This window comes from Ascaphus truei, chromosome 1, assembly GCF_040206685.1.
Source record: "Ascaphus truei isolate aAscTru1 chromosome 1, aAscTru1.hap1, whole genome shotgun sequence".
NCBI classification, from domain to species: domain Eukaryota; kingdom Metazoa; phylum Chordata; class Amphibia; order Anura; family Ascaphidae; genus Ascaphus; species Ascaphus truei.
The window spans coordinates 346,291,691-346,308,618 of record NC_134483.1 but is presented as its reverse complement, the minus strand read 5'-3'; the positions used below and the strand labels follow the sequence as shown (position 1 = coordinate 346,308,618).

The window sequence follows — 16,928 nt, the reverse complement described above, 5'->3', positions numbered from 1 at the left end:
TATGTAAGAAAATCCCCCAATTACATGGATGTGTGATATGTGGTGCACCTGCTGGTAACAGGACTCCTGAGTCTCCCGCTGGGTTGGTATGGGGAATATCACCATGACAGGCGTCTGAGGTAGTGTGCTCTGAGTCCTACTCACATCTGGTACAGCGCATCCACCCCATCAGGATCTCTGCGGCAGCAGGGGGAAGTATCTGATGGGGAACTCCTTCTTGGTGCATCCTCCTGGGGAATAACTCCACACTCACACAGGAGGGATCTTTTGAACCAGGGCATCTTTAATGTCATCTCCATAGGCAGACTGACCCTCATCGCGGTCGTCACTTAGCCGCTCATTCTGTTGGAGTACTCCATGCAGAAGGTTCCTTCTCTTAATGGAGTTGTTTCCACCTCTCCCCTAAGGGAGATCCACCAGCTGTGCCAGGTCCCTGAACACAGTGTGTAATTTAGCTTGCCTTGAAGTATCTGGCAGGCAGACTTGAACTGCTGCAGACACTTCACTCAGGACACAAGAACATAACCAGAACTAGACTGACTAACTTTAGGCAGTTCTGTGTCTTATATAACCTCCAGAAACAGACCCACCGTTGTGTCACTAACAGTGGACACAAAGCATGTTGTCACTTCCTTTGTTACATATGACACTTCACCAGGGTTTGAGGGCAAACCTCCATGATTGTTACTGGCAACCCTGCATACCTACCAGGATTACTGCCAGCATGAGAAAGAGATGTACACCATTTTTACACATGGCTACACAAAGAATAATTCAAATTGCAGAAATCTCTTAATATTGTTATCAAAGCTCTAAAACAGCAATTCTCCCTGCCGGCTCCCTATCCCCCACTCCCCCCCAGTGCCGTCTTAATGCATGGTCACACTGTGCAGTTGCCCGATGAGCACAGGGGCCCCATGCTAATCTATGCACAGACAAGAATTTAACACTAATTTTCTGATCACTCGCCTCAACATTCAAATCTCCCGCTAACTCGGTAGAAGGAGAAAAATTACGACTTGTAGCGGAGAGTTGGCAGGGCCCAGTGCACTGCTTTGCCCGGGAGCTTATAATGCTGTTAAGATGGCCCTGCCCCACCCCCCGTTTTTTTTCCAGGGGAATCAGGGGTACCCCCAAAGCTTAACCACAATATTTTTAATAGGCACTGGTAACTTCACTAGTACAGATGTAGCCAGACTTGCTGTTCTCGGTGCCACAAAACACCAAGTGTAAATCTCCGGCATTTATTTGCAATTTGCGTCTCCCTTACAGCTACTGAGTCTCAAAGGCGAAGATATTCAGTGCGCCACCTGCAGGGCGCACATACTGACCTGCAATGACATAGATAACACACAAATAATGATGCCGGCTTACAGTTGCCGAGCCGCGGATAAGCCGTGGAGAACAAAGTGTTCACGGGGCTGTAATCTCGTACCTCGCCGCGGTCACGGGCGCAGTAAGTCTGGCTACATCTGTATCTATCTCAGGATCTGAGGAGCCCCTGGAGCTTATACTAGCACAGTTCAGCTGCAGGGACCCTCCTGGTTCTCATGCTGTAAAAAAAAGTGTGTGTGGGGTGATGTTGCTACTTGGACTGCAGCTTTAATTACAGTCTAATATATAATATGGCATTGACAAGTGATCTGTTCATTTTCTGTTGCTGAAGCGATAAATATGTTTCCTTGTTCTATATTCTATAATGCCAACAACACTATGCACCATGTTAACAAATCATGTTATATACCTCAATAGGCTTTGCTCTGTCAGAGTTGTGGAAAGGACTGTCCCTTTCTCTTCACAGAGAGAAGATTATATTGTAAAGATTTTGTAACAGTACTTTGCATACTGTGCATACATACAATGTCAGTGTTATGGAAGAAAAAAGATATTATTAGTGGTTTCAAACCCCACCCACATGCAACGAGCCCTTCTCATGCTAAACAATGCAACCCTTGTTTCTCGCTATACCCTGCAACTTAACGTGTTGCACTACAGATAACCACATCGTATACATACACATTATTGACTCCCATTGATCATTTCAGGTGCAGAGATCCTCGCTACACACTCTTTACTGCTCTATATCACCATTCAAGATGACCAAAAACTCAGTGTTGTACTGTGACTTTCTCTTTGGTAATTTCTGTGGGTAAAGATGTCAGTGAGGACAGGTGGCCCACAAAATCCAACTTGTTGATGCTCAATATAGAGGAACTGTAGGGGGCAAGAAATGAAAGATACTGTACTTATCATCATTATACAGTGCAGGGTACTGGTATTTTTCATTTTTAGCGATGGTGAATAATACCCACAACCTCATTTTTTGTTTTCACCTTTTCGGGCATTGCTTTCAGAGATCCCTTCTTGCCCTTTGCAAAGCAGTTTTTATTTATTTATTTTTAAATCTGATTCTTCGTTCAGGAGAAATGTACGTCTTTTAAATATTAAGTGTCAGGGAGGTTAAAATGACGACGTTCTTCCCAGATCCCAGTGCAGTTTAAAGGTTACCATGGGAACCTCGGGATCTAGAGATTAATCTAAAATCAGGGTTTTTAATGCTAGAAAAGACATGTAATTCTCTTAAACAGCAGGATGTGCTCAGTGGGCAAGATACTAACATTATAACGGAGTTTGACACATATAGGCCCTTATTCTGTAAGGTGTGATCGCACAGATGACGTGCTATTGCAGGAAAAGCCCCATTACATTCAATTAGGCTTTCCATGCGATGGCACGTCATCTGCACTATCACACCTTACAGAATAAGGGCCACAGGTTTCTTGGGGGGGGGGGGGTGATTGCTGCTTTAAGATGCTGCATAATTAACATATAAATTAAAATGTGAAACAATTGATTCATGTATGTGTTTGCGGGAAGGTAATGACCTTGTCTTCAAAGCCTGTCTTGTATTTATGTGTTAGCACGGGCAACACCTTGGTCTGTTTTGATTTACAACTTCTCAATATTTATCTGCAAAACACAGTGATCTGCAGCCTGCACAGGACCTTCCCTAAGCAAACAGTGAGGACCTGCTCATCTCAACCACATGACAGGACCGGCTCCAGCTTTGCACCTAGGTTTCAAATACCTGTCTCTTTTGCTTGTCCCACAGCCTAGTTGGTATTGAAATCAAAGAATCTGGATAAGTTAATGATATTGAATTACCAGCTTTGTGCAGCAGGTTAAATACAAGCTTGACATGTGAAAATGGTTATTCATAAGAGATTGCTGGCTGTTGTGCGGCACTGAATGAACACGGGAGACGGGGTTTAATAGTGTTGGTGTTGTTTTCCTATAGAAATGAAAGCATCACAGAAAAATGACAGTGTTTAGTTACCTACCGTACTGTACTTTAAGAGGGTGACGAGAGGCCCGGAACTAAACATAAACAGACTGCAATGCGCTCAAGTGCAGTAATTAGAGAGTCTCAACTGGGATGTTTGAGTTTACTTCCTCTATATAATACTACAATGGGACTTATTCAGTAAGCTCACAAGCAGCCGATCGCAGGAAGCTCCCATTCAAGTCAATAGGAGTTTTCAGTTGTTCACAGTCCGCTTATCCGCTTCACACTATGTAGGACAAGCCCTGATGTTGTATTGTATTGTATTGTATGTCTTTATTTATATAGCGCCATTAATGTATGTAACGGATTTTCTGGCCTGGCCTGACCCACCCAATCTCACATTGGCCCCTGTGGTCTAACCAGTCCCCATTACATGGTAGTGTCTGGTGGTGCACCTGTTGGCAACAGGACTCCTGAGTCTCCCGCATGATGTTGTGTGGGGAATGCCAACCCAGACAGGCAGCTGAGGTAGTGTGCTTGAGTTCTACCTATATCCAGTGCAGCGCCTCCACCTCATCAGGATCCCTGCGTCTGCGTGGGGATGATTCTGATGAGGAACTCCTCCGTGGTGCCATCATATGTAGAGTAAGTTCAGACTCACACATGAAGATGTCCTGAATCAAGGTTTCTTTATTGTGGCTTACAGTGAGGGCCAACTGCCTCTTACAGTGAGTTGTCTAGCCACACATCTTGCTGTGTTATCCTTTCAAAGGTACACCCTCCCAATGGAGTGGGATCCCCTCTCCCCTCAGGGAGATCACCCCTGTGCCAGGTCCCTGGACACAGTATGGCTTTGTCAGCTAGATGTTACTTAACATAGAATGGGGCCACTAGTTAAAGCACTAGTGTGCCACCCACTCCCAAGTCTCAACGCAGACTTGCTCCTTACTCCAACACACTAACTTTGAGCAGTGCTGTGCCTTATATATCTCCAGGAGGCAGGCACATCTCTGATGTCACTAACGGTGGACTCAGAGTATGTAGCCACACCCATCCATACATAGGGCACCTCACCAGGGTGTGAGGGCAAACCTCCATGATTACTGCTGGTATCCCTGTAACTTACCAGGCTTACTGCCAGCAGGAGAGGAAACTGTGGACCATTTTACAGCATGGCTACATGTACATAGCGCTTCACAGTAGTAATAAAAAAAGTGGTAATCAAATAAAGAACAGATAATATAAATAACAGGTCATGGGAATAAGTGCTTTAGACATAAAAGTAACATTAAGGAAGAGGAGTCCCTGCCCCGAGGAGCTTACAGTCTAATTGGTAGGTAGGGAGAATGTACAGAGACAGTAGGAGGGAGTTCTGGTAAGTGCGTCTGCAGGGGGCCAAGCTTATGTATCATGTGTTCAGAATATCCACAGTGCTATTCATATGCTTCTTTAAGCAAGTGTGTCTTAAGGTGGGTCTTAAAGGTGGATAGAGAGGGTGCTAGTCGGGTACTGAGGGGAAGGGCATTCCAGAGGTGTGGGGCAGTCAGTGAAAAAGGTTTAAGGCGGGAGAGGGCTTTAGATACAAAGGGGGTAGAAAGAAGACATCCTTGAGAAGAACGCAAGAGTCTGGATGGTGCATAACGAGAAATTAGGGCTGAGATGTAAGGCCTGGGGCATAGTAGGTTGATCAGCGCTGACACTCATGCTCACCTGCTCACGCAGGAGATTTTTCTTGTCCCTGCATGAGCGTCAGCGAGCGAGCTTGTGTGCAGGGTGGGAAGCGGGCATGGAGGCGGGCCGGAAGGCGGGGCTAGGGCGCCATATCACGGACTGCCATTGGCTTCTGGCAGTCACGTGAACGGCCTTGCGCTTGCATGAGCGGCAAATTTCAAATTTGCCTGTTTCCTGCATTTCCGCACGCCTGCGGAAGTGCCCTCTAAAGCCGCGCTGATAGGGATAATGTTTCCCCTCAGCACGGCTCAGCGCGGTTCAGCGCTGCTCACCCTACTATGTCCCAGGCCTAAGGAGGGGCAGAAGAGTTTAAAGCTTTAAAAGTTAGGAGAAGAATGGAGTGTGAGATGCGGGATTTGATCGGAAGCCAGGAGAGGGATTTCATGAGGGGAGATGCTGAGACAGATCTAGGAAAGAGTAGAGTGTCAGAGTTGTCAGAAGCCGTGCGGAGTGTAGTGTTATATACGACTCCTCATATCATTTTAGTGAGCGAGTATCTTTTATCTTCCCATACACAGCCAAATGCTTCCTTGCCTTTCTCACATATCATACAAGGCCCAATATGTCTACCCTGTACAGTACTATACACAACGCACATCAGTGACAACTTTGGGCCTCCATCTCCTCAAACCATGAGGACCCTTAAACATCCCCCCAATCCTTTCAACAAGGTACAAGATGTCAAAACTGTCGCTGGGTCTTTTTTTAAGGAGGATTTATGGACATCATTTCCATGTCTTCCCTAATTAACCCTTTCAATGCCAACGCCCATACGTTGCAGGAACTTTGGCATCGAAGGAGTTTGCTGTCGAAGCCCAAACTCGGGTACCTCATACTTACACTTTTTTTTGTGCATCAAAGTCTATGGAAGGAATGACTGTGCTCAGCCCTTAACCCTTGCAATGCTGGAAATCCAACAGCACCAGAGTGCATCCCCCCTCCAGTCTCAGCTTACCATGTTTACAAACTAACTTTTAAAAAAAATTCTACAAATATTTTTAGGTGTTGGATTTTGGTCAGTGTAATGTATTAGTCCCCAAGATGTATCCCTTTAAGCATGTTACTGCCATTAGTACACGTTGGTCCTACGAGCCAATGTCCCTCTAGCTGGAACTTAGTTTGAGCTAATGTGCTGGGAACAAACTCTCTACCTACTGTAGTCTCATTTCCCTGCGGGGTTTCAGCCAGTTTGCATCCTCCCGATGGTACTTTTTCAAGGAGATGCAGTTTTCTCCATGACTTTCTTCTGAACCCGTTACCTGATTTAATAAGCAGCAGCTGTTAATTATACATGTTTCTTTGTTCATAGGATTACTTGATCAATTTGTTAGACAATGCTTTGTTTTTCTTGAGAAACTGTAATTTTATTGCATTTATTCATTGTCTTCTTTCTCCTGTCTCTTCTCGCAGAAAAATATACGAGGAACAGTAAGTATTATTTCCATTTTTCATTGCCCTTATATTTGTAGTTGAACGTTTCTATGTAGTTATCAGGTTCTTAACCCTATGCATTGCAAGATCATTGGATGTGGTAGGAAAAATATAGGGCAACATTTTGTACAAAATGTTTTTTTAAATATATTTTTGTTAAACTGGCAAATACACACTTAGGGCCTTATTCTAAGCGGCCATTTGGGCCATCTCGGAAAAACATTCCCCTTGAAGTGGGGATTTTCTCCCGAAACGGCTACTTTAGACAATATAGAAGAACCCTCCAAGGCAGACATCCCTCACCATAACTAATATATTTCATGATCCTATACATTTCCCTATGTGACCGTTACACACATAAGCCTTTTTGATGGTTTGACCTTTCAACAAATGTTTTTAGTACAGGAAGAAGGCAAATGTAATCAATTTCTTAATTTATCCAACATCATGAGAATATTAAATAAAAACAATAGGTTGCATTGGTTTCCTGTGTTCTAGCACAAAAAATACCTTTTGCCCTATATACTGTATAAGCTTTCTTTAATCATGATTTATTAACCACTTTTCTGCCACATGGATCTGTAATGTTATTGACTTGAACATGTTATATATCTAAAAGACCACGGAGCAGCATGTGACATGTACTTAGGTAATTAGGATGTTCAGCATGATGTGAAATCCTATCTGCGGTGGGACAGAAAGCTGTTGAACTGTTGCCTCATTTTCCATTCACTTCCTAGTTTACATGGGATTTAGGTAACGTTCAGTTTCTGTCCTGAGGCTTGTTCTGTGAGACCAGAGAATCCAAGAAAAACTTTAATGTGTCACACTTATTTTTTAGATGTCCCTGTAACATGTTGCACTAGAATTTACATTTTTTGATACATTAATGTGTTTGTTTTGTCCATTGTGGTTTAGCAATTTTACAATAACAATATTTGTAATGTATAATCATTGCCTTGCCTGTGGTTAAAGAGGCAGTCCAAGCAGCACTATATATATATATATATATATATATATATATATATATATATATATATATATATATATATATATATATATTAATCCTGGCTGTGCTCAAAGCTGTGACCATGCAGCAAGCTTAAGCCTATAGGGAATCATGTTAAAAATGGTTTTTGAAGCAAAAAGTGGCACTGTGTGCTCATTTGCATGTCATTCCCCAGAATCCCTTGCTGCAGTGGAAGTGCTGTGTGCTGGGTGATAATGGGAAAGGCGGGGTTGCAGACCTGCCTAAGACATGCAGATGAGCATACAGTTGTATTTACATTTATATATATATATATATATATATATATATATATATATATATATATATATATATATTAATCCTGGCTGTGCTCAAAGCTGTGACCATGCAGCAAGCTTAAGCCTATAGGGAATCATGTTAAAAATGGTTTTTGAAGCAAAAAGTGGCACTGTGTGCTCATTTGCATGTCATTCCCCAGAATCCCTTGCTGCAGTGGAAGTGCTGTGTGCTGGGTGATAATGGGAAAGGCGGGGCTGCAGACCTGCCTAAGACATGCAGATGAGCATACAGTTGTATTTACATTTATATATATATATATATATATATATATATATATATATATATATATATATATATATATATATTAATCCTGGCTGTGCTCAAAGCTGTGACCATGCAGCAAGCTTAAGCCTATAGGGAATCATGTTAAAAATGGTTTTTGAAGCAAAAAGTGGCACTGTGTGCTCATTTGCATGTCATTCCCCAGAATCCCTTGCTGCAGTGGAAGTGCTGTGTGCTGGGTGATAATGGGAAAGGCGGGGCTGCAGACCTGCCTAAGACATGCAGATGAGCATACAGTTGTATTTACATTTATATATATATATATATATATATATATATATATATATATATATATATATATATATATATATATATATATATATATATTAATCCTGGCTGTGCTCAAAGCTGTGACCATGCAGCAAGCTTAAGCCTATAGGGAATCATGTTAAAAATGGTTTTTGAAGCAAAAAGTGGCACTGTGTGCTCATTTGCATGTCATTCCCCAGAATCCCTTGCTGCAGTGGAAGTGCTGTGTGCTGGGTGATAATGGGGAAAGGCGGGGCTGCAGACCTGCCTAAGACATGCAGATGAGCATACAGTTGTATTTACATTTATATATATATATATATATATATATATATGTATATATATATATATATATATATATGTATATATATATATATATATATATATATATATATGTGTGTGTTTGTTTGTTTGTTTTAATATATGCAGCCTTGATTATCTTTATTGAAAATGAATTACCTAAGCTGCCGATCGAGTCGTTTCCCTGTGATCCATCAGCAAAGATCCTGCTTCTCAGAGTTAACTAAATGGCTGCCTTTCACTTTCAATCAATCCTTCCGTCAGGGTAACTCAGCAGCTACAATGTATTCTTTTATTACTTGGGTAAGAGCTTAAACTCTCAAACTGCTGGGAACAGACAGGAAAGTGTTAAAAAGATCTTGCACTGCTGGGGAGGTGTGCTAAAACCTGCTATAGAAATCAAAGGATGCTCAGTATAATAAAACTCATTAAAAATGGCATTAAGAGTTGAATAATAAAAAATAAAATTCAGTAAGTATTAAATAATACTACAGAACTGATTTATTTAAAAAAAAACGTAGGATATCGCATGGATTGCTTCTTTAAAACATGACACTACTACTGTCATTCTATATACATGCATGTAACATATCATTTTTTTAATTACTGAAGATATAAGAAAAGCTGAAAATTATATTTGCTCAGAAATTAACCCTTTTCCTGCTAGAAGGGTCTGCAGCTGGTGTCTCTGGCAAATAAAGCTTTATGAGCAATAACCAGAAGTGCCTGTTTTAATTAAAGTTAACATCTACATTTGCAAGAGCGCTTTCAGACTGATAAAAATCAGCGTCCTTTTCTGTTCCATCTTTGTATCAGACGGAGCAGGAAACTTGCCTCTCTAAAATTAATTTTATTCTTTTCAGATCAATTAGAGGTATATTTGCTGTGCATATTTGGTTTGTAGAAAAGCAAACTGTTCAGGAACGATCCTTGTTTGTTCACCATCCATAAGCCTCGATTCGAGTCCACACCATCTATTATTTCAGTAGGCAGAAAACTGGAGAATAAGAAGTATCTAGAGACACCAAGTGGTGGTTACTTACACCTATAAGTGTTAAAATCTCTAAACTAGTGACAAACTCATCAATCTAGCTTGGGTTTTAGCCCAGGGTGCCTGAAGTATGATTGTCGCTGTAAACTGGATTGCCAGCGACGAAGTTTCTAATGATCCTTTTAACTTTTAGTTTTTCTTTGTTAGTTCTTAAAGGAGCCATTCATGCGCTTTTTTAACATAAGTTTGAAGCAGGGGGTCTCCGGAGCTTAACTCCATTCATTTCAGCTCCTAGGACCCCTTGCTTCCCGAGATACTTACCTCCGCAGGGGGCGCTGGTATCTCGGGAAAATTTAAAGTTCTCCCGTCACGTGGGCCAATAAGAAGCCAAACCTGATGACGTCATGGCTTCCTATTGGCCGGCAAGGCGCGGGTGCTTTGAAACCCCGCTTTTACATGAACCCTGCTAGCCGAGCAGAGCAGCCACAGGCACCTTCTACAGAGGTCTGTATCTCCAGGGGGCGCCATCATCCAGCTGGGTCACACAAGGTAATGGACTTCCTGGTTTTCTTCTCTGTGCTGCCATGTTCAGTGTTCTGTCTCTCCCTGCTGTCACTTCCTGTGATGTCATTTATGGGTTTTTTGCTGTGACTTGTCATTTGGTACCAGCAGGAGGGGATGTTTAAAAAGAGTGTGATTTTCGTATAAAGTTTTCATGTCAGGCCCAGTTTCATTAGAAGTGTTACAAGTATCTGTCCTGCTAGATAATTTAGTTAGGTTGTATCTTCCTAATATCTATGGAGCGTTGACATTTTTGTGTAATGACACCAATGTTTTTGATCCCTAGAACATCCTGTGCCATAAACAACAATACCATGAGGAATCATGGCAGTTCCTTCTCCATCTTAAATGTTCATAACTTCAATATTCTTAATAAAACAAGTTTAAAAAAAAAAATATATATTTTTAAGGAACAAGAAAACTTCCTAACATTTTTGGGGCATTGCTTGCCTTTAAGCATCGATCTTGCCGGTAGTCATGTTGACGTCTGGTTCTGAGTACGTTGGTGGAGTTTTATTGCTAATGGTTCCGCGAGCTCTGAAATAATATTTCTCTTACCTGTTTCCATTTTAGAGGTAAACCCAACCTATTGGACATGGGATCGCTGATGGCTAAACCAATTCAACGAGTGATGAAATACCCGCTGCTGTTATGTGAGCTGCTGAACTCCACTCCACCTTGTCATCCAGACTGCAAAACACTTCAAGATGCCTTTGCAGCGGTCAAAGACATTAATGTGAACATCAACGAACTAAGAAGAAGAAAAGACTTGGGTAACAAATGTGACATAGTAATAAAGAACTTCAGAGGGAAAGTTTTTTCAGTAGTATCGTAGTAACATAGTAACTCCAACTTTTCTAACTGAATAGTGTGTATTTTGCTGCAGCATATACATTAGCTATATGCATTGTTGTATATAAAGGAACAATTCAAGCCGGGTTTTATTTTCTTATTTAAAAAAAAAATGGGATTGAATCAGGGGGTCTCCGGAGCTGAACCCCGTTAATTTCAACTCCAGGGACCCCCTGCATCCCGAGATACTTGACTCCAAAGGGGGTGCCGGTATCTCGGCAAAGTTTAAAGCTCCTGCGTCGCTTGGGCCAATAGGAAGCCAAACCTGATGACATCATGGCTTCCTATTGGCCCGCAGAGCACGGGAGCTCTGCAACTTCTCAATTACATGAACTCTAGTAGCCGAGCGGAGTGGCTACCAGCACCCCCCACGAAGGTAAGTATCTCACGAGGCTGAAATGAATGGGGTTCATCATTCAATCCTATGATAAAAACAATTGGGGAATAAAATGTGCGCGCTTCAATTGCCAGTTTGGATGAAGGATTATTTTAGATGGCTGCAAAAAGATGTTACAGCGTAATAACACATATAAAATACATCATTATTGTCTAGTTAATTCCTAAATCCCATTTTGCAACCAGTAGCTGCTTCTTCCCCTCAATCCTTTGATTAGTTTCTAATAATGATTCTCTTGAGATTCCAGGCGGTGTTTCTTTTGACAAGGGTGTCAATATAACATTACATACATACAGTAGGTTTGCCCTTAAAACATCAATGTGGTAATATTTGATGCCTTTTGAAATTTCTCAGTGCTGAAGTACAGGAGGGTAGATGAAGAAGAATCTCTCAAAGACAAGCTTTCCAAACTCAATATTCACTCCATAACCAAGAAGTCCAAGCGCGTGACCGGCCACTTGAAGATTCTAACTGGAGGAGAACCACAGGTAGCTTTACCCTATTCATCAACGTTTTCCAGCGCCTCTTGTAGACCATGCCAAATATATGGACCTCCTTCAGGGGACATTTTCTAAATTAAACCTCTTTAAATATGTTTGTTTGAAAATATTATTGTGAAAGACCTCTCACAGTTTGAAAAAAAGCAATAACAAAAAATAATGAAATAAATAAATAGCTTTTTGGTATAAACATAGCTAAAGCAACCATTGTTTTATTTAAATGAAAAGGATTTTTTTTTTAAATAGGTGAACACAGTGTGGGGAGAAGCTAATGATGCACCTTGTTCCAGTTGGCCAAACATCTTAGTGATAAAATATAAACTCGTGAAATAAATTGATTTGTATTACTCTCGAATAACGTTATTTACTAAGGAGAACCAAGAAAAATACATGTCAAATTATTTTTTTTGGTGTCATATTTGTCTACCTACATGTTACAAAACATTCATAAGTGTTTCATACCTCCCTGTGCTGAGGAAGGGAGAAGTTTAGCTCCCGAAGGCTTGTCAACGTAAACCTTAAACAGTCCCTTTAATAATTTGCTGTCAGTTGGAAACAAGGCACGTGTGCAAGAAGAGGGATACAAAATGTATGGCTCAGCAGATGTGTTAAGGATTTCACTTCTTGCTAATGTCTTGGAACATACTCTAGGTGAAAGACCAAACATTTAACAAGGAAGAAAAAATATTCCGCCGCTTGGAAAAGACTGTCAGACTTTGTGTGAAGAATATTTCATACACCCTTCAACATATGAAGGTGAGTCTATCAAGGAAGAAGATGTTTCTTTGAGTTAATCCTTTGGCTAGATCTGGTGGCCCATTATGTTTTATGTCTGCTTTCCATACTTGTTAAATATATCAAATATATACTCACGCCGGCCTAATGACCACTGAACAGAAAAGCTCAAAAACGGAAAAAATTTGTTAGCAGTCATAAGTTAAATATCTCACAATGTCATTCCAACTTTTCATAGAATCATGAGCAAAGGTTATAAAAAAAGATGTTTTTGAAAACCACATAAAAACAAGCTACAGTGGGAACATAACATTAAAAATATGAATCAGTACTAAATATTGATTTAAATGTAAAAGACCAAATAAGTGTTTCGGACAACATTATAATCCAGGTTATACTATTTTTGAGTTACATTGAAAACAATATCTGCAAAAACCACCATGTTGGCCAATGGATTCATCTCAACATCCGACTAGTTCACACTTGGACAGGAATGTCTACTCCTCAGTATAAGTCGAAAGGCTTGATTCCATTACAGACGCAGAATTACAATTCATGAAATGTAAGCCAAATATACTTGTACTACCTAAAAGAGACATACAGAACACCTACAAGCTCATATTGAACCCCCAAAATACCCACAACATATATATAGCATATAAGTTTCACAGAGGAGTGCTACTGAGCATGGCAATATATATATTTAAAACCAGAGACATAACATAAAACACAGACAAAGCTCAGTGCACATCCAGAAAAACATATATACGGTACAGTGCCTAAATATACATGTATAAATAACTAATAAATACAATGGTCTTTTAGTTTAACATTTTGGCCAAATTGTTGTAAGCCCTTGAGCCAACTACACGACAGACCACGTTTCAAGGGTCCCTACACTAATATAGATTCTTAATAACCTGTGCATTGCCAGGAAGAATGATTTATAATAAATCTGTCAATATAAGTTGCAAAAGTTCTAAGTCTGATTGAAGCTTTTATTAACCTGTACATTACCAGGAAAAGCACTCTGTAATAGATTTGTCACAATCACACTGCATGCAGGCAAGTTCCCTTGATAGTTGGAGATGCCATGGAGTGAGCTTTTAACCATTTAAATGTGGGAGGGAGTGAGCTTCAATTGGATAGGAGGTTGCCACCCTCCAATCAGCCAAGACTAGCTGAACAAGAATTATAAAACATACAGAACACCTACAAGCTCATATTGAACCCTCAAAATACACACAACATATATATAAGCCTATAAGTTTCACAGAGGAGTGCTACTGAGCATGGCAATCTGATGCAATCATGCTTTATAAATAACAACACACAATGATGTGTAACTAACTAGCACTTTAAATTGTACTCAACATGCTGAATAACTGTGCATACTATATGCACAGTTAATATATATATATTTTTTATATTTACATTAGTTTTACTTTATGCATCCCCCTAAATGTATCTGAAGAAGTGAAGACCCGCTGCACAATGGTTGACATACTTGCAGAGGGGACTTATTTGAGTGTTTTCTTCTTCTTCCCTAGGATGCCATGCCCCTGGCTGCTCTCAGTGTAATGGAGCTGCAGCGCATTCTGCAGCATGAGAACCTGGACAGCAGCGAAGATTCCAATATGAACAGCTACGCAGGAGCACAGCATGAGCGTTGTGTAAGTCTGGCTCATTTAATCGGTGAAATAGTACTAATACATCTAAAGTCATGTAAAGAAGTATTTAAAATAGGTGTTTCCGAACCAAATACATGCTGTACTACAGACATATGTGACTGAAGGTGCCGGGTAGGAAACAGGAACTAGTTCCCGCTGTTGGAAGTGCCGGGTAGGAAACAGGAACAAGCTCCCACTGTTGGAAGTGCCGGGTAGGAAACAGGAACAAGCTCCCACTGTTGGAAGTGCCGGGTAGGAAACAGGAACTAGCTCCCACTGTTGGAAGTGCCGGGTAGGAAACAGGAACAAGCTCCCACTGTTGGAAGTGCCGGGTAGGAAACAGGAATAAGCTCCCACTGTTGGAAATGCCGGGTAGGAAACAGGAACAAGCTCCCACTGTTTGAAGTGCCGGGTAGGAAACAGGAACTAGCTCCCACTGTTGGAAGTGTCGGGTAGGAAACAGGAACAAGCTCCCACTGTTGGAAATGCTGGGTAGGAAACAGGAACTAGTTCCCACTGTTGGAAGTGCCGGGTAGGAAACAGGAACTAGCTCCCACTGTTGGAAGTGTTTTAACAACTGGAATTCTTTCAGAGCTAAAGCTTTGTGGACTTATGGGAGATGCTGTGGGTTAAGGAAACAAACAGGAAGCTTTACAAACTGACCTCTCTGCTGCTCTGAAATGCCATGTGTTGCAGACCTACCTCACTATATAGGAAGTGGTTAATATCTTTATTATATTTGTGTCTGGGAAATATAGGTTCCTCTCATGGCACCAGTTATCTCAACAGGCAAATTGTGATGCGCTGGCTCCTGCTTCACAGACATCCATACCGTACATGAGAGCTGCATTTGCTTCAAGGTTGCGCCCTTCTATGAACGGCGTTATAACTCCATCCTGATGATTCCCTCAGCTTTGGCATCGCTGTAACATTCTCTCTTTAGTTTGTCATGAGCTCTGACGTTTGGGTTGTGAAACAAATGTTAAACATGATAAAGAAAATGGTATACAGCTGATAGCTTTTAATCGATTGCAACTTGAGAACGTATTGCCAAGTGGAAATGAACTGTCAATAAATGCGTGAGAGTCTGATAACTTTTTATTGGACCAACAGAAGCTATATTCATATTTCCATAGGTGATGTTGGATGTGAGCTTTCAAGAAACCTCTGCTAATGTACAGTGTCTCATGTGGACAAGGGACTTCCATTGCTAAGGGAATAAGAATATGTAGTGAAGAAGTTGTGTTGGTTCAATAAAATAAATATATCACTACTTACAAATAAATGCTCTGCAAAGCCCGTACAGCTGCTACAAATCGGCATCACACAAAAAGTAATGTAATCAATGAAACGGTCAATGATAATATATCACGAGTCCTGTGATTCTCATTTAGGGGGCTGGGGTGCTTTGTCACAGCCCCCAGTCAGGTGTATCGCGAATCATATTCCCACAAGAAAACATGTAGAATTTTACAGTCTGACTTAAAAATAGACGATTGAATAAGTTAGTTAGAAAAGATGAAAAACCCAAAACAAAAAGGCGTAAGGCTGTCACCTGTATTTAAATATTAGCTATGTTGTCAATATATACATAAGATAGAGAAGTACTATACCAGTTTATAAAAACCTCTTTCAGCACTTAGAATTTGAAAGGGTTTTATATTCATTAACACATGCCTTTAAAAGTAGTAATCCTGGATTTATTTAAAGGTAGAATGGATTTCTAGGTAGGTGTCCGTTTGAATTAATGAGGATAATTATGCAAGAAAAGCTGAAAGAAAACTGGGAGACTAAAATTCTAAATTAATGGGATTAAGAATGACCTATCCAGACACTCAGATGCACATGCATCTTCAAATTCTAATGAACAAGTAAAGATTGGAGAAAAAAATAATAATAATAAATATATATATATAAATAATAATTATATATATGTGTATATATATATATATATATATATATATATATATATATATATATATATATATATATATGTATATGTATGTATATATGTGTGTATGTAAATATATATATATATCTCAGAGCAGGGTTGCTATAGTTCCAACCAGTGATGGGACAAATGACAGTAGTCATTAAAGTGTGATGAAGGAGGGTATCGTGCCCGATTCAAGTCAATGGCAGTTACCATCAGATCGGGTCTAATGTCCTGCATTGCATTTCGATGACTCTCGGCCAAAGACCTATATTTACGAAGTGGTGGTATGCCATAAGACACCTAACATTGGAATACATCTTATGACCTCTTTAAGTGAATGGCACCAGAAGGTATTTTATGGGATAGTCCTGCTTAGTAACTATAGGCCAAAGTGATGACTAAATGGTGTCAGTAGTGGTTCTATATATACAGTATTTATGTGCTATGACTAGTGGTTTTCCACCTTTTAAGAACTGTGAAACCCTTTAAAAATGTATTTTGCACCCGTGATACTCATACAACGTTATTGTGACTTCATGGAATTGGAGCCCATTTATCTTACGTATGTAAAATACTATGACTGTGATGGGGCTTGTTAAATAAACAGGTTTCTATATTCTCTGTGATGTAGAACACTCTAGTATAGCATTTAATAGCCCTATTTAAATTATTAAATACAA

General features: G+C 40.3%; 1 protein-coding gene across 2 annotated transcripts in view; it reads left to right on the top strand.

Moving 5' to 3' along the window:
- ARHGEF38 (Rho guanine nucleotide exchange factor 38) overlaps positions 1-16,928 on the top strand; it is a 76,337-nt gene that overhangs the window by 37,589 nt on the left and 21,820 nt on the right. For both annotated transcript variants that reach the window (XM_075608777.1, XM_075608785.1), the window contains exons 5-9: positions 6,428-6,445; positions 10,732-10,931; positions 11,762-11,895; positions 12,559-12,663; positions 14,193-14,315. In XM_075608777.1, coding sequence (XP_075464892.1) covers positions 6,428-6,445; positions 10,732-10,931; positions 11,762-11,895; positions 12,559-12,663; positions 14,193-14,315 — 580 coding nt within the window. The remainder of the gene's footprint in view (positions 1-6,427; positions 6,446-10,731; positions 10,932-11,761; positions 11,896-12,558; positions 12,664-14,192; positions 14,316-16,928) is intronic.